Genomic DNA, 22952 nt, shown 5'->3' with positions numbered 1-22952 from the left:
GAGGGGATGTAATGCACCATATTCCCCCCCCCCCCCACCAAATGCCAGGGATAAGAATATTTTCATGCCTACATTTATGCATCTTCGTTAATGTACGGCTCTTTTTTAGCTTCATTTCTCGCCTACCATAAACGCAGTGCGATCTTTTCAAATAAAGCGTCTTTATAAAGCAAAAATAGTTGACTGTAGGCTTCATTGGCCCTATAACAACAAAATGTATTATTGCGCCCACGGTATTGATATAGTACATATATGCACCCTCATAGTATTCATATAGGCCCTATAGTAGGCCTACACACGTACATGTTCCCTCGAACAGCTGAGAATCTCATGTAACCAGGGTAATGCTTAATACACGTTTCACCTGGATGCCCTAGCAATCGGTACCTAGGAATGTAACTATGCGTAATTGTGTATTGCATGTGTATAGGCCTATAATAGCCTGCATGAGGCCATTTTCTTCATCGAATAATATAACAGAGCTCTCGAACATTCTAACGTTGCGCCTGAAACAAGATTGACAGGGGCAATTTTCCCAAAATAACACCCGAAATTAAAAAAAAAAAGTATTTTGGATCCTGATCATGAGATATTTCGGACATGACATCCCTATTTTAAAGTTGGGTATATGCCGCTTGGAAACCTCGGGAAGTGCCGTTTCCGGCCATCTAGAGGGTTTGTTAATCCCAAAATTTTCTTGTACGCTTCGCGCCAACTCATGGTGGCGCTACGCTTAGATAGTCAACAAGGTCATATCCCTCCCCCCCCCCCCCCTCGGAAGTACGGATCGCCGCCCATACATATGACACCATTTTGCATTTCAGCCCTTCTTTGAAAGCAAAAATTGTACACCCCTCCGCTTAGACCCATACCCCAGGACGGCGATCATTCATGCCTGGCGCCCCCCCTATTGGAAAATCCTGGATACGCCCCTGTTTCATTGAAATCGTTGACGATGTATTGAGTATTGGACAAGAATATTTAAACTACATGCTGAACATGGATGGAAATTTAAACATTGAACTGCTGCCATTGGGTGGATAGCCTATGCACATATTTAGAAGTGTCACAGGCGATAGAGGCCTCAGCATAAAAAATATTTAAAAAAAACAATTATTTCGATGATTTGATAAACGGTTATCTCATATACCAAGTCCCCTTACATCGGGACAGTGATAAGCTTATACATTTTCTGGCTCTCAGAGGAACTGGAACATTTTGATTTACATCGTTGATGATGAATTGACATTAGACGTATAATTAATTATATGCTGAAATGGATAATAATTTAAAAATTTCAACCATGTGAAAGTGTCACACCTGATAAAGCCTCAGTGTGTAATAAAAAAAACCCAAGATTTTATTTCGCGGAACTGATGTGGCCCTCTCATATACCCAGTCCTCTTACATCGAGACTGTAACCACGTGTGCATAACAACGGGCCCTATATAGAGACCCAGTTATAAATATTGGGTGAGTTGTAGAAATATACCTTTCTTTGTTCTTTGTACAGGCCGGGGGGAGGGTGATGATGTAGGCGGTGGATTTGAAGGTTAGCTGTGAAATGTGCTCAAGCTTGAGCATGAGTGACCATAAATTCACTTTCTAGCATATTTTGAGCCAATACAGATGAATTTTCACCGTGACTCTCATGCAGGTGTCACACCACAATTAATTGCTTCCACTGACACACTAAACTCGTCACTTTCCAAGGCGGCTAGAGCATAGATAGAAGTTTTCAACTGACATTTCCTACCCACCATATGATAGCTGATGGCTTGGGCTATAACAGCGCATTCAACTTTTGCCACCATGACCGTTTAGATTTTGAGCTAGAAGAGCTCAAAGTTTACCATAGTGCTCCCAGCCCATATGCCAGCTGTCGCTTCGGAATCTTCTTGTTTCACCCATGATTTTCTTAAACCACCTTCAGTCATCCAATCATGAAAATGAATGATGATCACTCACAAACTGCCAGTGGGTCCTTTAAGGACTTTTCCCGGTTACCTTCTAGGGGAACATACACTTACCTAATTCTGGGTATGGTACCTGCATATAACAAGCGGTTTTGTTTAGTCACGGAGCCGTACCTGGTGACGTCATGATTTCTTGTGATTTGAATTCATTGGTTTGCGCGGTTTTCGCAAGTTAGGTAAAAGCAGCACGTCCATAGTCAAAATGTATACAACTAGATTTTCACAACAACAATTTCGAAAATTAAAATCTTACAGAACAACCGTGAGTTCGCAGGGTTTTGTGCCTTTCGGGATGAAAGCAGTGAGGCAGAAAGTTTTTCTATGGAACAATCATATGGGTCATTGTTACCCTTATTAGCACTGTAATGACGCTGTCAATTAGGCGGTGGTGCCTTAAACAATCTTTATTAGTATCAAGTCAGTGGTATTGTCTCGCAAAATATGCAATATCATTGTTGACTTGTGCTTGTACTATGAACGTGTGAAAAAAAAAAGGCTTTTGAAGTCGTTAGCGATGAGTAGTTTAACAGCTCATCGATAAGTTATACAGAACGGTGCGAGGTATCCCTCTGATAACAGGGTAATATATTGCAATGAGATTTGACCTTATATATCGTGGAAGAGGGAGGGTGGGGGTACAAACGTCAAAGCGCAGTGGGACGTGGGGCTTTCATTATGATTTGAGGAAGCAAGTCGCCGCAAAATCACCTCATGAAGGCAAAATGGACCCCTGTTTGCTTTCTGTAGCATAAAATCCAGTATTTGAAAGTTCTTGTTCTTGTTTCTTTTCTTTTTTCTTTTCTTTTCTTTTAAAAGGGCTATTTTTTATACTTTTTGTAATATTTCAACAAACGGCGCTTTCTCATAACAGTGTCCATAATTTCTCCTTAATTTGTCCTTAATTTCAATTTGTTAATAACAAAAATGAAACTTTTTCATTACCAAAGTTGGTAAAATGAGTAATTTAAATTAACAACAGCAACATATGTTTATTTATGAAAAGGGACACATTTGGGGGTACTTTTCCCCTTAAAAACAAAGCGTGTCCCACGAGACACAAAACAGCACTGTGTAACCACGTTTTGCTTACGTAGTCATTTTCATTAAATGACCAGTCATCAGCTTCAACCATTAGCGATCCGATAACCGCGACATGTAACCGATGACCGCGACCTGTAACCGATAACCGCGACCTGTAACCGATAACCGCTATAACAAAAGCTGTTTTGGCAGTTCGACTCTTTTTGTGAGAGAACAAGTTGTTGTATGCCTCGATGAATAGCTATAACCTGTTTGTGCCAATATGTCAATTGGATAGGCTCTGGAAAAAAATATTTCGTCGAATAATACATAGAACCTTATTGTTAATTCAAATGATAACAGTTTGCTTCTCTTGAAAAGAGCATAGAAATTTCCCGCCAGAACCGGATTCGAACCAATAGCCTGAGGGTTACAAACCGTGCGCTCTACCAACTGAACATTGCCACGTTATAAGTCATATAGGGATCCCTATATAGGCCTATCCTTTTGCTTGCCTATCCTGTTCCTTGTTAGTCAGAAGCTTCAACATCTCGCCATACTGTGTAACAAGGTGTAACAGGCCCATTACGAACCCCGGCGCCCACCCAAAACAACACTCACCAACCGTTATCCATGATCATAAGTTTGATCTTTGAAATCACTTTAAATTTACTCAGCAATATGTAAGGTACGATGGGGGACACTCATCTATCTCATTTGTGTTCACCGTGCTCATTAACCTGTCTGTTTTCTGTGCGTGTTTTTGTCCCTTCTGTTACTGTACTTGTCATTTAGCCTCTGAAGAAGATCCTGCTAGGATCGAAACGTCAGGCCAACTTACTTTTACACGCACGCACACACACACACACACACACACATATATATATATATATATATATATATATATATATATATATATATATATATATATATATATATATATATATATATATAATTGTGTGTGTGTGATAAACATTGTGCACTCCAAATTTTTGAGGTTTTTTTCTGGAATTCATACTATTTGTCTTTGTCATTGTTGTCATAACGTAAAAAAAGCAAAAAAGAATTGCATAGTCAGTTCTACGAGCTAGCAAAAAAGTCACCCCTGAACTAGAAATCTGGGATAAAACAATAGTACAGTGACTAAACGACTTTGCTTAAATATTTCGTAATACAGAATATTTTTGCTAGTTAAGTGATGATTCGTTGAATTATTTAAAACCGGCGGAATATGAGAAAAGCACTGACCAGATTTAAACAAACCCAGTACCCTGGACAAATTGTAAATATGATTTAAAAAAATCAGTAAACAACGTTTATCTCTCCAGTTGACAATTTTTGAAGGTACGGACCAAGCCATTTATGTTGGTGGGGTGGGGGGGTCCGCCTATACAGCCCGTCCATAGAGGTTCATGCCCCTAACAAATCAATCGGGCAGGGTACATCGAGAATTTGGCCCCAACCTTTGAAATCATGTGGACGTCACCGGTTTGTGTGTAACGGAGTGTGTGTAGAGGGGGGGGGGGGGGGGGGTTTGGGATAAGGTTGGTAACCGAAATTACCTTTACAAGACAACGACAGCTGATGGGAGAGTCGAAATTTCTGTATTTTACTTAGTATCATGTAATGGTTACATGCTATGGACTAATTTCCAAGATTATTGTCAAACAAACAAATTAAATCATAATAAAACAAACCATCCATTTAAACGAAGTGTTTCTTCAAGAAATGGTCAATGGTCCGTATTTTACCTTTTAAAGAAAATAAGAACACGATTTTAATGACTCACTATTTCTGCGGTTTCATCAAAATTGATATATTATGATATATTTGGTTGCTTCACACTCGGTGCAGGTGGTATGTTCACACCTTTAAAGAATGAACTGTTTCAGTAGTTTGAGTTCTCGCCCACATCTTGTCTTTCTTGTTACCTTTCTTTCTTGTTTTATTTCTTTCTCTCTTTATTTCCTTTTATCACAACAATTATAAGGTGACATTTTGACAGGTCATTCCAGCATGGTTTGACACTCAAAAAAGAAAAGAGATCGGAAAGAAAAGAAAGAAGAAGAAGTAGAAAGATTAAACTTTTAGAGATTATAATTTTTACAAAGTGAATCAGACAGAAGAAAATAATACTATCACTTCGTGGGAAACCTATGACACATACTCTGCCTTAGACTTTAAGTTTAATTTAAAGAAAACGACCGCTAAGGTTATCCTGTTTTAATAATAGATTGACAAAAACAAAGGCACAATACATATATTCAGTGTCATTGCTAAGAAAACAATACATTCAAGTATGTGAACCAGCTTTGTGGTTAAAACTGTAGGTTTCATGCCAGACGATAACGACACGTTTGCGTACACAGTAAGCTTTTATTGAACTTCATGTGGGTATTTGCTCTAGACGGCCCGCACTTTCCCCTTTCTCATCTCCTCTCCCTCTCCAAAACCACTGCGTCCCCTCCCTTCCATTCCCCTCCCTTCCATTCCTTTCCCTCCCCTACCATTCCCCTCCCTAACATCCCCCTCCCTACCAATCCCCTCCGTTCCAATCCCCTCCCTTTCATTCCCCTCCCTTCCATTTCCCTCCCTTCCGTGCCCCTCCCTTCCATTCCTTTCCCTCCCCTACCATTCCCCTCCCTACCAATCCCCTCCGTTCCAATCCCCTCCCTTCCATTCCCCTCCCTTCAATTCCCCTCCCTTCCCTTTCCTTCCCTTCCATCCCCTCACTTCCACTCCCTTCCATTCCCCTCCCTTCCAGCCCCCTCTCTTCTGTTCCCTTCCCTGTCCAGCGTGTCTATAGCATAGTGCATACATTATCACATCAGGTGGGGGGGGGGGGGTAATACGTTCCTACATGCACTCTCTCTATCACGTTTAATTATAGTTTTCAACGCTTCTACCAGGGCAGGGTGTCTGTCGTAAGTCTGTCTGTCGTTTCCCTTCTAAGTTTATCAAAGACGGCAATCATAACTTTATGAACAATGAGATAAACAGTTTATTTCGAGGTTGACAAAGAAATGTTGTGACTAATCAGTAATAACCCGGCTTCTCCACGTTCCATATGCCTTGAAAACTTGAACTTTGTGTTTTAAATACGAACTTTAAGAATGCGGTGTCATTTTTGAAGATATTATGCAGTTAATAATAGCATCATCATAGCCAAAATAGCAATCGCTTATGCATAATAGGATATAAAGGTCCTACAAACCGTGGGACAGATAGCACAATAGAGTAATAAACATACAACAACAGCAAATGGGAAGGGGCCAGTGTCCGATGTGGCTTACAGGTTAATAACTCCTCCCCGGTCCTCACGGGCCCTTCCAAAGGAGCAAACGGTGACCCTCCATTGCAACTATTTGGTAACACTATATAACCTTTTCGAATAAGATTAAACTGTTGAGTAGTTTGATCAAAACAAAGTATTGAAAGCCCCTAAGTCCCCACCCCCCCCCGCCCCCACTTCCTGTGTTCGTTTGAAAACTTGTGTGAAACTTTTAAAACTTAATATGTAATATATTTCAATTTTGTTTTAGTTTTTAAATATGAAATATGAGGCAGCATGGTATAGCAGACACAATCAATTATTAATACAGTGATGATATCTAGAAAAGGTGACTGGCTTTTGTGACAGATTTTACTGGAATTACAAACGTCTTATCCCCTTCCTCATCCCTCGGTCTTACCCCAGGCCCGGCGCAGCCGTGAACCCTTCACCCAGATCACTCACTCATTGTACCCCTCTTCCGGATGAAGGATGTCATGAAATATACTTATTTACTTCACTACTCTCTTAACCTGTCTCCCTTGTGCATATGCACTCAAATCTACCTAGCCGCATTGTAGCAATGCGCCCCCATTAACCTATTTCAGGGTCGCGTTCATGTATTGGAAGGTAGTACATCTTTCTTATTTTCGTGGTATATGGCGTTTAGGAACATCATGCCAAGCCCACTTCCGTGATTTTTCTTTCAATTGGTGTGATTTTTTATTCTGCTTCTGCTTCTGTTGGATACTCTTTAAAAACCCCTCTCGGGTATCACAACCCATAAGTTTATAATATCAACAAAGTCTTTTCAACACAATTCTGGGAATATCAACATTGATCGGTTATTAGTCTTATTTCGAAATAGCATACATGTCCTTCAGCGTAGGAGCCCAATTTGATTTGGAGATGAGGGGGGGGGGGTTAATGATTTGCCCGAAATATGTAAACAATATGGAAGGGTGTACTGGTGAGATCCCCTCACCTTAGAAATTCGTATTCGTTGTAAGGAATGCCAACAGTGATATATATCATAACATCGCCTTAGACAGGGAACTAGGAAAGCATGGGAACGTTTGGTGCATTCGTGTTTGGTGCACGCTCTTAACTATGTGATTGATTCTGATATATAGTACATTTTCTCAGAAACTGAGCCCCTCGTGCCTAAGCATATCACTAAATCAACGCATTTCATTCACCATTGCATAAGTTGATCCTTTCTCTTTCACTTGTTTTAAGTCTCATTCTCATATCTTGAGAAAAAAGCCTCGTCAATTTCCAGTTAAAAAAAGAAGTGATTCTTTGATTATCCTATTGGAGACACAGATCTTACTGTTGATTTCCGCCCGTAGCAACCAAGGAAACCTGGTATAACCCTTGTCCCTTGTCATTGGTCAAATCATTTTAAGTGGTTTTATAATTTACATATCTCTCCCTAAAACATTTGTAAAATTCATTTTGATTGGACAGGAAAACCCTCGAAATTTTTACATCAAATTGTGAAGGGTAAGAAATCTTGAAGCTTATTTTGTATTTCTTTGTTTGGGAATGACGTAATACTTCATCAGGTTGCGATCTACAAACGTAACCTGCGTTTTTGCTATACTCTGCTCCGTTGTGTCAACCTATGATTTCATTTACAACGCTTTTTTATTTAACAAAACCACTTTTATTCAAATAAGCTCTCTTTTAAAAGAGGACAAAGTTTATATATATCAAACACTTTATACTATAGTTGTCATCGTTTCAAGTTAGTGAACGGTCAATACCACTTTGGTCCAGGGAACTTAAAATTGGAGACGGTGACTCTTACACTTGTGAAACATGTCACTTGGCATTTGCCAGATTGAAATTTTGTTTGAAACTTTAAATTTGTTCTCCGGTTTGTGAATCTTTTAGGAAAAAATGACAAGGCAGTCGCTATTTGAGAACGAAAACTTTGAACGAAAACTACCATATTTTCCCCTGTATCATAATGAAATTGTCCAACAGATTTGTTTCGTGAGTTGCAACAAAATACGAACTTGTTTGTTCACGCACGACTACCTCAACCTCACCAATTCACCGTAGACCGATTCCGCGAAAAAAAATCCTGCTATGTGCGATTTAGAGGTGAACAATCCCATATGAGTGTGTCAAAACTCCATAAGAGTGTCATAGTCAAACCCTTTCAAAATTGGGTATTGTGTACAAGTAACCAAGTCTATACTATACGTCATTATTTTTACCATAGCAACAAGAATAGTCTTCACGACTGTCTGGACGCAGTCCAACGCCTCTGTTGTATAGGGGGAAAGAGGTTCTTCTCTCACGCAGTAATTGACGCACTATACAATTTACAGACAACTTGACTAGTTCTCATTGACGTCAACTGACAAGGTAAACGAGAGCTTGGAGCTAAAATTCCGAAAATGTCATGATTTTGCAGGGGTTTGTTTTGGCTACCATAACTTCATTTAACGTGAGACTAATACTCAACGGAGAGCACGGCAAGCTTATTCTCCACAGTATACCTTGAACAATAATAATCTAACATGTGATAGCCTGTCAAAGATCCATCCGTCAATTATCCTAATTTCCCTGTTCCCTTGGAAAGCTAGGCTATCTGATGCCTTTTATCAATTTTTATTAAGCCTATTGTCCATGACATTACCCAGTATCATTCAATATGTAAACCCCCTCCAGGTCCGACTGAGATAATCCATGCAGTCCATTATCTGTACTTTAAATTCCTCGTTCTTTTTTCCTTGTCAATCAAACGCCCATCTTTTGTTACCCCCCCCCCCCCCCGTTGCTTTTTCTCCGCCTTTAAAACGTCCGAGAAAGTATCTAATGATTCCTTCCCGCTAAATTGTCTATTTCTCGGAAGTTTAGCTCTCCAGTGATTGTAATTTCAGCTGAATGACAGCTTTTCACAGATCTAATAAACAGATTCCTTTAAACCCCTTTTCTTTTTCTTTTTTAAATTTTACTCGTCTGACATTTGATGGGCCCCAAATAGATTAAGAAAATTGTCCTCCTAACGTTCCAACAATCAGTTTGATGGTAGTGTGTCTTCACGATATGCAGAACTGGACTGGAGAGAACGGACTTGAGTCTGTAGAAAATAAACCAAAGCTTTCACTCAGTTACGATACTTGGGACATATGACTTTACAACTATCTTCATCATTTGATATGTATCTAATGAAACCCGTTTGGTTTTCTTTTTGGTATCAGAGAGCGGAAGAAGTTTTTCTTCAATTCTTATATTGACTTATTTAAAAATGGATAGTTGGATAATCTTTGCTTCCAAGGATTTCTCAAAAGATATTGGATTGTGCTCGGAGACTTGAAACTTCCACAATCTGTGACTGATTCTAGCTGAGAAAATGTTTCGTTATTTCTTTGTTTTAAGAATGAATCACGCATTTTAGAAAAATACAAGTAAAGTATTCAAACCTTTCATCACCACGGGAGAGTATACGAGAAAAAACGGAAAAAACGTGGACTCTTAAAACTTAAAGCTGCATATAGATAACAAAAGTGAAACTTGAACCAGGCCTTCTTCCACAGAAGGTCTTATTAAGACAGAATTCTCGCAAATAATGACATAACCGGAAGAAGAATGAATGTAACCACGTTCAGTTTCCCGCCATATCACCACCGGGAAGATCCAACTCACACGTGGTTCTCGCCTCTTCGTAAGAAGGACGGGATTCGTAAGTTGGGCATCGATCCTCGAAAAATAGCTTCGGCCCTTCATAACGGACCTTGGGAAAAGAACTATGGAACGCCCGTGAGCGCTAAGACACTTTACGAAGTGGCAAATTGTAAAGTGCAAAGCTTCGATAAGCAACAGTTGCCATGTCGTAATTTCCCGCGACTGGTTTGTCCCGTGGATAAACCAGGATCTACTTTAATGGTCGGAAATACATGGTTAAGTACTGAATCTCTGGATCATCATCATTATTCAAATGAGCTTGAAAAAGGCGGATTTTTCGAAGTGGCAAATTGTAAAGTGCAAAGCTTCGATAGGCAACAGTTGCCATGTCGTAATTTCCCGCGACTTGTTTGTCCTGTGGATAAACCGGGATCTACTTCAATGGTCGGAAATACATGGTTAAGTACTGAATCTTTAGATCATCATCATTATTCAAATGAGCCTGAAAAAGACGGATTTTTCCCGGAGTTACCTTGTACACGACAATTAGTTGCCAAGGGAACGGAGACGAATGAACAAACGGTGACTAAAAGGAAAACACCGATAACTGATAGTGATGGCACTGGAAATATATCCGTGACGGTAACAACGAACGCTAAAACACAGACACCTATTCGTCTTCCAAAAATAGGTGGTCAAAATCCAGATTATATGAATCACACCAGATCGTCTAGATCAGATCGAGATAATATTCAATCAATCAATTCATCGATTGATCGCGTTTTGATTGATGACCAATTTCATGATGGAAATGACGTCACTGCAAGTGATAGGTTATCAGTTAATTCAACTGTACTTTCCAACCGTGCAAAGGTTGCCATGGGCAACGAAAAACGGTCACATGATGTCCGAGCAATACTGCGAAGTCCATGCCAAGATAGTTCGAAGTCGAGTATTGAAAAGCACGTAACATTTGCCAGCGGAGATGAACTCAATCAATTCCGAGTAATTTCTCCGCCCCCTGAAAAGCCACTTAAGATAAAAGTACTGGAAAGAAAAGCCAAATCGAAACGAAAGAGCAAAGTCGCACATCTCGCGGATCGACGTAAGAATAGTCAGGTGATTTCAAATAAACTGAAGCAGACGACAAGTTCGATCAAGGATCGTCCATTTTCTCAACAGGTAAAAGAGAAAAAGTCGATTGAATTGAAAATGACATCATCAATCAAAGAACCTAAAACGGCTATGTCAGATTTAGAAGCGATCGACTCAGAAGAAGAGACAATTTTAGCTCTTGATTCAGAAGGAAATTTGATCGAAAGGAAACTAGGAGAAGGATGTAAGGGTCACGTGACTGTTGCAGAGTTGCGTTGGCACGTTCAGCAAGAATATATTTGTGAAAATTGTAACGACAAGAAGAATTGTGGTACATGTGGCGTTCCACAAGAAGGTGACGAAGATGACGTATCGGGGGTTAAAACGATGGGTAGGATTAGAAAGGATTTAAGTTTACGAACGATTTTGTGCAGAAGGGAGAATGAGAGCGACGTAATGGATGTAGGTATGACGACCGAGGGAAGGGCAGTAAAAGAGTTGACGAGGGATAAGGAAGGTGAAATGAAAGCGGTAGATTCCGTTAAACAGGCAGATTGGGGATCGGAAGAAGACAGTAAGATAACGGATTCTGAGTCGAATCCATTCGTCACAAAATGTGTGGCTTGGAATGAAACTACCGTAAAGCAGCCGAACAATGAGACAACTAGTGTTGATCAAATCGATTCTCCTCCCAAGCAGCAAAAAGAAGAAATTGGTGACTTAACGGAATTATTGGAGACGATGAGAAAATGTAGATATATCAGATGGCCAAAACAGTACCGCGAACTTCTTGCAAAAGCTGATGGTTACGAACATTTCTTGTGAAGTTGAAAAAATACGAATCTGTATGATGATTTTTTTGTAAAATTTCAAGTCACGAAACAAGTCAGATGAATTGTGAAGCAAGTTCTGATTCGTTGTCTTCCCAGAATAAAGCTTCAAACCAGTCGTAGAATGAAAGCATCCTTGTTGGGAGAAATTTCAATAGATCAATGATTTTTCCCCTATATAATTGTCTTTGTTCAGCTGCAATAATGTTGGCCACTTTCAACGACCGTAAACATGCAGAACGCCACGTCAATGCGTTTAAAGGTCGTTTAAAGGTTTAAAGGTCGTTTGGCTATGACCATACATTTTAGCCTGCTAATATTGCTAAAGGCTTTCAAAGTACTCTCCGGCTGGCGGTTCCGCGGGCCTTTCAAGTTATTTGCTGAAATTGAAGGGTGCTCAACTTGAGTAACACAGTTCCATGTGCCAGTGATTAGGAAAAGGCTTGTACAAGTCTTGTTGAATTTCGCGTAAAAGTAACCATTAAAGAATAGTTTATAAAGCATAAGGGTAGGCCTACTTTATCACATGGGCCTAACATGGCCTTTTCGCAATGGTTTATAGTAACATTGGCAAAGTAGTCTGGATGCATAAAAAACAGCAGGGGTGGATCGAGGATTTTGAAACAGGAAGGGATATGGCCGTGTGCTCCTTGAAGCGGACTCTCATTGGAGAGGGGAGGGGGGGGGTGTACGAGGGTCTTCCATCGATATGATATCTTAATGTGTAGGCATAACTATCAGTTTTTATTTGCCGCTTGAAAATGCTGGACTTGCCAATAAAGAATCCCATTGATCAGTAGACGTGTCAAGCCCAATAACCAGCCGTTTATTTAGAGCAAGAAAAACACAAACAACGAAACCGTTATGTTGACATTTCCATCTTTTATTTTCTCTTATTCATAGTTCAAGGTATAAGACACAAAAAAACAATGTGCAGACATCAAACATAGCCAGCATGTTGTGACGTCATGAAAGACATATCTTGAAAAAGAAATATTGATATTTAATTATATTGATTAATATTAAGTAGCATTTTAATAAATTAATTTTGACAAATTCAAGTTGTTTTAAGTTACCGAATGAACTGTTGCATTATTTAGTCCCCCTTAAGGAAATATCTTTATTTTAACATACAAATGGATTTCTTAATAACTATTAAGATGCTTGGATGTTCTGGTAAATGCAGAATGCACACATATATAGTGAAACAATAGTACAGAGGAAGGACACGTGTGCCCACTGGGTGGGGTGAGGTGGGTTGGGGTGGGTATGGTTGGAGTGGTGTGAGTGCAGTTCCATAGTCCCCTTAAATACCAACGTATACAAAGGAATATCGATCGATCGATCGATCGTGACAGTGGTGCAAAAATACGTAACAACATACATGATCTTTACTAATAACTATTTTAATATTTACAAATGAACAAAAGAAAAAGAAAGAAAGAAAGAAAGGCTGATGAAAACGTAAACCTGTCACAAGTGAAGTTAATACGTTTCATAAAGAGAGATATCACGTGACTCTCTAAATGATTTAGATTTCAAAGACTTCAATCTTACAATCAACAAAAATGTAGTATTTTTGCAATCGAGATATATGGGTATAAATTCTAATCATTGAAAAATGAAATCATTTCAAATTACGTTATTTAAATAATTTAAGATCATCAATTAATATAAAATATTTGATAGCCCCTCCTCCCACACCCTCCAGGGTCCCCTTATACACTTTCCTCGTACTCCTCTTATACCCCAAAGACTATATGAAGATGAAAAAAATAGCAGTAAAAAAAAAAGAGTCGTTGACCCTCAATGAATGAATGCTACTATAATGCATTTCAGTTATTTGTCTCACATGCATGTATAGGGAGAGGTGGTACCTTTCCTAACCCATTTTTCAACAAGTCTTTGGTTACGTTAAACTGCGAGAGGTTATTTAAATTTGTTTTAAACCAAAAATTAGAGTAAACAAGATGCTGAGGAGAATCGTAAATGGGTGATTAATCATCTTACTAGTTCCACAAGTCATATCCTCAAGTTCTGTAAATTCAGTTGTAAGGTCTTCAGATTCTATATTTTGTACGGTACAACCAAACCATCGAGATGTCGTTGGGACAGGTGAGCTTGCCATGAAGACTCTATCGCTGAATACCTGATAGGTCTGACTTTGAAAGAAGTAAGTAACTCCACCGAAATCAACGGCATCTGTAACAGTGGGTTCGACATTACGCCAAACTGACAGTCTTTCCCTTGGGTACCCTAGATCCAACCCTCTCCTTGAGAAGCTGTAGCGATAGTACTGGTTCCCTGTTGTGGTAAAAAAGACGGTTAATTTGTATCAAAATAGTGCGCTTTATATAACAGCTAGGGATCCCGCACGCAACCACGTATACTTGTAGTATAACACCCTCCCTACCCCCTCCCCCTGCCCCTGCCCCAGTAGAAAATCAAGAGCCCCACAATAACAGAATATTACAGACGCTACAGTATATGTAGATGCAGTACATATATATATATATATATATATATATGAAATTAAACAGAACAACCTAAATAGCTCATTTATTTTCAACATTGTTTCAAAAATTTCAACATATAGCACGATTTTGCATCTATAAGCACCCTCCCTCCATTTTATCAATATGGACGAGATACAAGTTCGAAATTTCAGTTCAACATAATATCAAAAGTTGTAAAATATAGCAGTATCACCTTGTAATTTGTCAAGCGAAAGGGATCTGCCTTCCCTTAGGCCATTTCCTCAGGACAACTAACCCCCCCCCCCCCCCGTTCTCCACCTTCCCAAACAAAGATGGCGGTTTGTGACAGTATTTAATAGTGTCTCTCGTTTACATGTAATAATGATATAAACTGCACACAGGCATTATGACATGCATGGTATTTGTGATAACTTGTCCCTTTGTCTTTCATTTTGCTTTAATATTTATCAGAGTTTATCCAACTTTAATAACTATACCAAAGTCATTTATTTTTCTCACCTTTGAAGAAATAAAGATAACTATTGCCGGTCCAAAAGAAGGCCGCATCCAAATTGGAAGGAATGCCTCCCCAATTAGCACTAATACTCCGAGGGTATCCCTGAACCAGTTCTCCGTTGTCCACTCGCCAATACAAGTCACCCTGTGTATAATGAAAACAAAATTAGTTTCTCTGTTTTTAATTTCAGAGCAGCAAATTGAACAACCGGACTTATCAAAAGGGAGTTCGAAGGGAGACCATTGAAACGAAAAATTATCATGGGTATACCTGATTGGAAAGACTCCCCTCACCCCTTACCCCTACCAGCACATATATGCATGCATAATAATAGCTCAACAGACGAAGACACATTTTCCTCCTGCAAGTGCAAAATTTTGCAGTACGGCGGGAAAGCGTTAAATTTGGAGGGAGTTGAACAGAAACTGGGGTGTTTGACTCTTCATTTGAGTGGGCAAGCTACAATGTTTCCTAAAAAGTTTCTAACAAAATGGTCCCTCTGTGCATTTTTGTGGCCACAAATCCCAGTATGTGTGTAGTTATTATTATTTTTTTTTTCACATATGAACACATTCGCTTTACTTACAATAGGAAATTTTTTGATATTACAATATTTTAATTTGTATTTCACTTTTCTGCAAGAGGGCGCTTTTCAAAATACAAAAATGGCAATTGTTAATTACCTTAAAAAAAATATATTAACAATAAATAAGGGGGGATTTTGATTTTATGAAAGGGCAACTTTCGAGGTTTTCCACACGCCCCTCCCAAACATGACCTTTAAAGAAGTGATGGTATTGGTGTATTGTGCAGTATAGGAAAGTACAATAAATTCATCTTACCCGGAATATGTACAAAATTTTGTAACCAGAATTATATCTGAATAGAACGGCGGCGTCAATATTAGCTGTATACACCCCAGGGAATTCTTCCCAAATAAATTTAGGATATCCTGCATCCAAATTAAATCTTCCTCCTTCAGATTTAACTTTGTAGATGAGAACACCTAACATAAAAGAAAACGGCATAAAAGATTACCTAAGCTACGGTCTGTGTTAAATTTCATTACATAACTTGTGGTATGTGAACGTTAAAGAAGATGAAGGGAAATGAGGTATATGGAAACACATAGAAACACATACAAAATACATAAAAACACATATCAGGTATATGGAAACACACAGAAACACATACAAAACACATATCAGGTATATTGAAACACATAGAAACACATAAAACACATATCAGGTATATTGAAACACATATAAACACATACAAAACACAAAAAAAAAAAAAAAGCGATGCAAGGAATTTTAGTATAGCTTTTCCCAAAAGGGTTAGGAAAGAGGCTGATTATATAATAAAATAAAAAAAAACCTTCGCTATGTGATGATAGTAAATGAAAAACGGCTTAAATCAAGCCTTCTCCCTTCGAAGGGTTTTCATAGGATTGCTAGGCAGGTGCGTAAACGTCGCCCCGATTCCTACTACCGACGACGAACATGAATGCATCTCAACATCTGACCACATTTTTTAATACTTTGCAGGCACCTTATTCACCATCACTATACATGCACTGCACTTGCGCGCAGTACAGTTATTGTGCAAGTATGTTTCAAAATGTATGTAAGTATATGTGATCTTCCCGCAAGCAGGAACTCGCGAAAGAAGCCATGGAGGCTTGTAGACTTGCAAGCTGACCGAAGCCAATCTCTCGGCACACATCCATTTAACGTCCATGTCAGGAGTTGTTATTGAACAACACCCTTGCCAGACGACACACATTGCTGTCGGCGGGGAATCGAACCGGGGATCTCATGACTGGGAGACGCCGGCGTTAACCACTAGGCTATACACTCCGCAAATGGCATCGAGAAACCAATGCTCAATTAGAAAACCAGAAATACTACACAAATAATTGCTTTTCATATAAAATACCTTAAATGATGTTTACCAAAGAAACCCAAAGAAACAAGAAATGAAAAGAAAAATAAAATTTCATGTTAACGACATATACAAGGCTAAAACACGCTTTCGTTTGGTTTTATTTGGTTTTGTTTACTAATTAATATATTTTGTCGTGTGTAGGTAAACTCGATTCCGCAAACCATCCTCGTATCTGGATTTAATACCCCCTCCTACACCCCCCCCCCCATCAACTTCCCCTCATTTAGCACAAAATAAGACAGAAGGACACTCCCCCCCCCCCCCAAGAAAAAATAAAAAAATAAAACAAATTATACTCACCATGGAAGAAATATAAACCTCCATCAAAACTGTTTGCAACCGCATCTACTCGTAGGTCTGTACAGTAGGACGGGGCCCTAGGAGGGGTGGGAGGAGGGGGTGCATCGGTGACAGGTGCTTCCGTTTCAACCCTTGGGGCAACGGTCATCCGCGGCGCAACTGACGGTCTCCCTGAGAACATAACAACAACAAAAATGGTTCGATGTTTCCGTTTGAAAGACTTTTATGCCTCAACGTCACATATTTGGAGATGTAGGGGGTGGGGTGGTGGCGGTGGTGGGGGTGGGGTGGACGAGATGTTGTTTGGAGACGACCATGACCATCCGTGAGCTCTTAGCGGGAATTATTTGTCAGAAGAAAGTGTTTGCTCCCACATAATGTTTTATTCCATAATTTATTAGCTATTGATATTTGTTGCATGTTGATCACTACATCATTAGAGAGTAATAAAATACCACCCCCCCCCCACCCTCTTTCCCCTCCCGTTTCCACTCCCCAAAGTTTCAAGAATTGAACCAATGAGGAAGAGGGAGGTGTTCATATACTTTCTATCGCAAGCAGGTTCAATACGATAATGTTTGCGTAGCAGATAAACAGTTCATCGCGTACTAGCTGACAATTAGGGACAAATGATAGAGTACATAGTCTAAACCGACAGCAAAATAAGTAACATATATCAATATTGAAACGGACATGTTTTAATTTTATGCTACAACTTATAGTTATTTAGCCTTTTAAAATCTCTTATTCTTACCATAGATACTTTGGATACCGTTGATGTCATCGGCATGGAGGTCAAAATTTGATCTGTAATTATAGAATGGCGCCATAACTGCGTTTCGGTCATTAGAGTGTCCCAGACCGAGGCTGTGACCAATTTCGTGGGTGGTGACCTGATGGAGATTTATCCTAGAGCCGTCTGTGGTATATACTTCATCGTCATCGAAATGGATGTCGCCTCCTAAGCCATTACCAGGACCGAACGCATGCGCAAGAGTACCGCCTGGTCCGTCAAATGTATTCCCATCGTTATGGTTTCTTATTTCGAAGCTCAGGTTGATGTCGACAAAGGATTGGGATGCACTCTTTGTCAAGGTAATACCACTGACTTCATCCCAACGCTAATGATAGGAGAGTGACAGAGAAAAACATAGCGTGGATGGTCACGTGCTCATCGATAAAGTAATACAGACAATGTACTATAGGTTTTAACAAAGAAAGCTTGGAGTCTTTATGTGTGCGATATGTGGTATCTTGTTGTGCGTACATGTATACATGTATACATACATACATACATACATATACATACATACATACATACATACATACATACATACATACATATATATATATATATATATATACATTACACATGTACATGCAACACATGTGTGTATTACATTCAGACCGAGGACCCCATTGTATTTTCCATCCTCCAAGTGCACGTACCCTAACCTTAACAATACCCCATACAATAGAATTCTTCCGAGGACGTGGTGATTCGTTAGAAATCATAACCGAGGACCTGGAGTTCTCTTGTTCAAGTCCTCGGTCAGATAGAAAAACAAACGTACGTATACGTACAAATGTAGACACGAGTCACCAAACAATTGAAAAAAAAGGTACCTCGAAGGCTTTGCTGATTTCTGATTCGACTATATTTGCGCCCAGATTATCGTTATTTTGGTTTCTGATAAGCCACGTGATTGCTCTATCAATCGGCCAAGAAGGTCCAGAGATCCTGGTAAACCGCCTTTTCCGTCCGCTCCCATCGTTATCTTCTGGTACAATATCAGGAACGCCGCATCGAGGCGAGGACATTAGTTCTTTTGTTTCAGAGTTTAATTCGCCTATAAACAGGCCGAAAACACAAAAAGGGAAACAATGTAATCATAAACTTGTTCCACATCAATATTTGAAACCATAACTCCCACTCCAAAATGCAAATCAATAACAAATCGTTATATTATAAACAGTTTTACCGAGAGAATGAAATATCGGTGCGAACATCCCATAGCATGCATGATAAGTCGTGACGTCAGAGATCATGACATGCGCACTTTCATATATGAGTTGACTTGGCGGTTTATTAATCGTCATTTACAATGTGTATCTTACAAGATATCAAAGTGCGAAGCCACAAAATAAAAACATTCCTTTCTAAGCCTTAACAATTGAATGTAACCAAAAACAATTTTGAATTAAAGAGCAAATTAACAATTTGTCAATCACTTTTTTTTTGACATTACATATATAACTAAGTAAAATAAGTATTAAATATCATCTCATTACGACGTCAGCGAAAACAATCTTGAAAACGGTAATAGAAGTCGGAAGTAAGGTAATCGTAGTCGGAAGTAACATTCCACATGAGTTTACCTGTAACTTGTAGACCGTACATAGTTTGAAATGCTGTTAGTATCGCTTTCAGTTTGTCAGGTGTCACTATAGATTGCACTTCCCCTGTACCACCGCACCATCCAAAGGTGCAAAGGTAATCCTGCAATAGCAATAATAATAATAATAATAATAATAATAATAATAATCATAATCATAATCATAATCATAATAATAATCATAATAATAATCATAATCATAATAATATTACCAATAATAACAATAACAACGAAGAAGACGACGACGACGATATAAGTATTGATAGTAATAATAACAAGAACAATAATAACAAGAACAATGATAATAATAATAATAATAATAATAATAATAATAATAATAATAATAATAATAATAATGATGTTAATAATTATAGTAATAATAATAATAATAATAATAATAATTATATCCATCGGTGGCGCCCCTTTCGTTTTGATATAGGTATAAATTGTTTATTTAAGCAACCTTCCAGGGTTGTGACTAATTCGTTTGTAACCTTGAGGTGAACTGACTATCAATCTGTCCGTTTGGCACATTTGACAAGTTGACTCAGAATCACAATTAATCAGCAAAAATAAAAGTCATAGTAATTTTATGACACCCAACCCGTTTATGACGAATCAGAGAAAGCGTCATTGATAGTTGTTAACGTAACTGATAGTTGTTAACTTAACTGATAGTTTAACAAACAAGACGATGTAACAGTTCCTTCAGACATAATTTGTTATTCAGTAAAACTTTAACTTGCCATTTCAGCTCCTTTTTCTGTATTTTCTTCTTGCTCATTATTAATTTGATTAGCAGAGGAGCCTTCTTTATCTTTTATGATATTTGACAAATATAACAATTTTGATCGCATAGATAAAGAATTGAGTATTTTAAACCGTGTAGAGATCACTAAGTTGTAAAGCAACAGTCAACATTATGACGTCACACGAGGTAAACTGATATACCAGAGACGTCGGAAGATCATTATAAATATGGGTGCGGGGAGGGAGGGGTGGGGGGGGGGGTGGGGGTATCAGGAAAAGGATTCGAAAGTCTAGGGTTAAGGGAACGTTGGACTGGATTTGTTGCGGTGAACCGTGCACAAATTTACCCCCAAGCCTCCCGCAACTTCTCCGTGCATTCTCCAACAGAAATTCTTTTACGATTAACAAAATGGTAGAATTTTCCTAGAATTGAAAGGGGCACTTTTCATGGTCTTCCTAAGATGGGGGGATCGTTCCCCTGTACCCATCCGCGGGCCCACCGCCCATGATATTTACCACCGATCTCTGTGTATAAAGCCTGTCTGTTAACACATTGTATACATAGGTTTGGAATTCAACGAGGTGACATAAACAGTTCTAAGCATTTTTAGAGTTTATGAGATTGGTAGAGACGACATAAATTTTGACTTTCATTGTACTAAAGTACAACGAAGAAAGGACCTTTTTTTTCAATACTTAGAGAGATTCAACTAAATATTTAATGCATAGTTACATCGGTACTGTATTAAAAAAAATCAACGTTCCTCGTGGCTTTTACACAATAATTTTCCAACCATGACACACCGATAAACCTGTTGTGGTATTAAAAATCCAATAGAAACTATATGTCGAAGTATAGGAATCGGTAGAGTATTGTAATAACGCAAACATGAAGAATTTGTTTCTGTTTTAAAACCAACACTTGTAGCAAAAGCAAAAGCAATACTAATAATAATAATGATAATAATAATAATAACAATAATAATAATAAAATAGAAAAATCAATAAAAATTTAATCTACCGATTTGAATCGTTTTTTTTCTTCTTCTTCATATAAACACCACAGGTTTTCGAATATTTATAGCATCGGATAAGGGTTACATAAGATACACTACAAGAATGTCCTGTGAAATATGTCAGTTTAAGGGATTCTTGATAATGTTTTTGAATGAGAAACTCGAACTACAGCTACTTAGCAGTTGCAATAGCATATCTTAGTTTCTTATACTGTCCGTAATAGCATGCAAATAGCACCAGATATCTCATATATATATATATATATATATATATACATATATATATATGCATATATATATATATATACATTTATACATTTATACATATATATATATATATATATACATATATCTTTATATATATATATATATATATATTGTTTTAATCGAAACAGAAAAAGTGAACATGTTGTCTTTGTAATATACATATCAATGCGAAAAATGAAAAAGATTGCACACATGAAACAATGGTATACTCACAATGGCTTGTCCATTGGTGGTCACATTGTGGCTTGCATCGTCCTGCTGAAAATCTAACTGCTGCGCAAGAAGCCTCCTACCAGCAATCAACGCCAAGAAAACAAACCAATATATAAATGATTTCATTTTGACGAACGTAAATTTTAAATTTCTGAAGTATTAAAAATTCTGTGTCTGAAATGATTTGTCTGAATGAAACAGTGTAACTATGCAGCTATCTTTTATGCACTCTTGCTAGATAGAGACTTTACCTTATAAGGATAAAAGAAAAACGGTTCGGGTGGCTCTCTTTGTTCACTAAAGTCAACCGCTACGTTTATGAAGTTCAGCTTTACGGGGTCACGCTCAAATAACCATACTGTTAACGTGAGTGTTGAGTCACTTATCCTTTACCAAGAGAAAAAAAATAGCAACAAGTTAAACAAACTGTCGTCGTTGTTGAGTAGATATCGTGGTTATTCTATAGAAATATTTCGTGAATTGATTCACTTCAAAATTGTATATTATCCCAACAATGCATGGGTTCTGCAGAAATATTCGCTTGGATGATCTTATCAAACGTTTTGCTAACCTTTGTTCGTATAGTCAATTATTGCAGTAGTAGTAGTGGTGACGATATCAATTTTCTACAAACCTTGATTGTTTACCAAATATTGTAAAGTCATTGGTTATGTCAGTTGTGTCTGTCTGTATGTCTGTCTGTGTGTCTGTCTGTCTGTCTGTGTCTGTGTGTCTGTCTGAGTGTCTGTGTGTCTGTAGTGTGTCTGTGTGTCTGTCTGTAGTATATAGCCGAATTTACAATGAGTAAGGTGCAAGAGAATATACCTAATATGGTGTGGATTATACTGTAGAACGATCCCTCGCTTCGCATCAGTTTTGGTTTCGATGATAATCGTAACCTATTCATTCATACAGGCGGAGAGTGTTATTTTATGTTATCTAGGCCAGCAACGGTTGGATAGAATAGGGTTCGTTAACACAACAACGTGAAGAATACCAGTCAGAATACCAATACACTTAAGATGGCAAAACATCTCCTTCATTATTTCGTAAGGCAATTTTCCTACAGGCTATCAGTCACAATTCGCAAAGTATAGAACAATTTAAGGAGTTTTGAGACCAGTTTGCTGTTGTTGCTGCTAGGATTTTTGGAAGATAGATGCTCTTACAACCTCAGGTTTTCATTGCGTAAAAGATCGCTTTGATTGAGGCAGTTTAGTGGATTAATAGCGATA

At 38.3% G+C, this 22952-nt stretch overlaps 2 protein-coding genes across 6 annotated transcripts; one reads left to right on the top strand and one right to left on the bottom strand.

The window, feature by feature from the left end:
- Positions 1-941: 941 nt before the first annotated feature.
- On the top strand, positions 942-15664 carry LOC139968694 (uncharacterized). 5 transcript variants are annotated; one of them, XM_071972989.1, is made up of 3 exons: positions 942-1473; positions 8501-8646; positions 9269-13238. In XM_071972989.1, exon 3 carries the CDS (start codon positions 9874-9876, stop codon positions 11827-11829), a length of 1956 nt encoding a protein of 651 aa, XP_071829090.1. In that variant the 5' UTR covers positions 942-1473; positions 8501-8646; positions 9269-9873; the 3' UTR covers positions 11830-13238. The 5 variants fall into 5 exon arrangements, 3 of the variants coding, with proteins under 3 accessions (XP_071829090.1, XP_071829092.1, XP_071829091.1); XR_011793523.1 differs by lacking the exons at positions 8501-8646; positions 9269-13238 and adding an exon at positions 15019-15664; XR_011793525.1 differs by lacking the exons at positions 8501-8646; positions 9269-13238 and adding an exon at positions 2232-2356.
- Positions 12697-21976, bottom strand: LOC139968696 (neutrophil collagenase-like). Its single transcript, XM_071972994.1, has 8 exons — positions 21718-21976; positions 19455-19575; positions 18702-18925; positions 17830-18196; positions 17076-17246; positions 15671-15834; positions 14831-14972; positions 12697-14138 (listed from the first exon to the last, which is right to left on the bottom strand). Exons 1-8 carry the CDS (start codon positions 21841-21843, stop codon positions 13768-13770), a joined length of 1686 nt encoding a protein of 561 aa, XP_071829095.1. The 5' UTR covers positions 21844-21976; the 3' UTR covers positions 12697-13767.
- Positions 21977-22952: the final 976 nt, after the last annotated feature.

The sequence above is a fragment of the Apostichopus japonicus genome, chromosome 6 (genome assembly GCF_037975245.1).
Source record: "Apostichopus japonicus isolate 1M-3 chromosome 6, ASM3797524v1, whole genome shotgun sequence".
NCBI classification, from domain to species: Eukaryota; Metazoa; Echinodermata; class Holothuroidea; order Aspidochirotida; family Stichopodidae; genus Apostichopus; species Apostichopus japonicus.
The sequence above is the reverse complement of the archived record's forward strand: the minus strand, read 5'-3'. Positions and strand labels throughout refer to the sequence as shown.

Bases quoted from the DNA above. Each gene is read 5' to 3' on its own strand.
- LOC139968694 (XM_071972991.1), top strand. From the start codon at position 9,874: ATGAATGTAACCACGTTCAGTTTCCCGCCATATCACCACCGGGAAGAT.
- LOC139968696 (XM_071972994.1), bottom strand. From the start codon at position 21,843: ATGAAATCATTTATATATTGGTTTGTTTTCTTGGCGTTGATTGCTGGT. The intron at 19,576-21,717 runs GTGAGTATACCA...TTGCTATTGCAG, and splicing joins CCACCAATGGACAAGCCATT to GATTACCTTTGCACCTTTGG. The intron at 14,139-14,830 runs GTGAGAAAAATA...TTACCACAACAG, and splicing joins TTATCTTTATTTCTTCAAAG to GGAACCAGTACTATCGCTAC.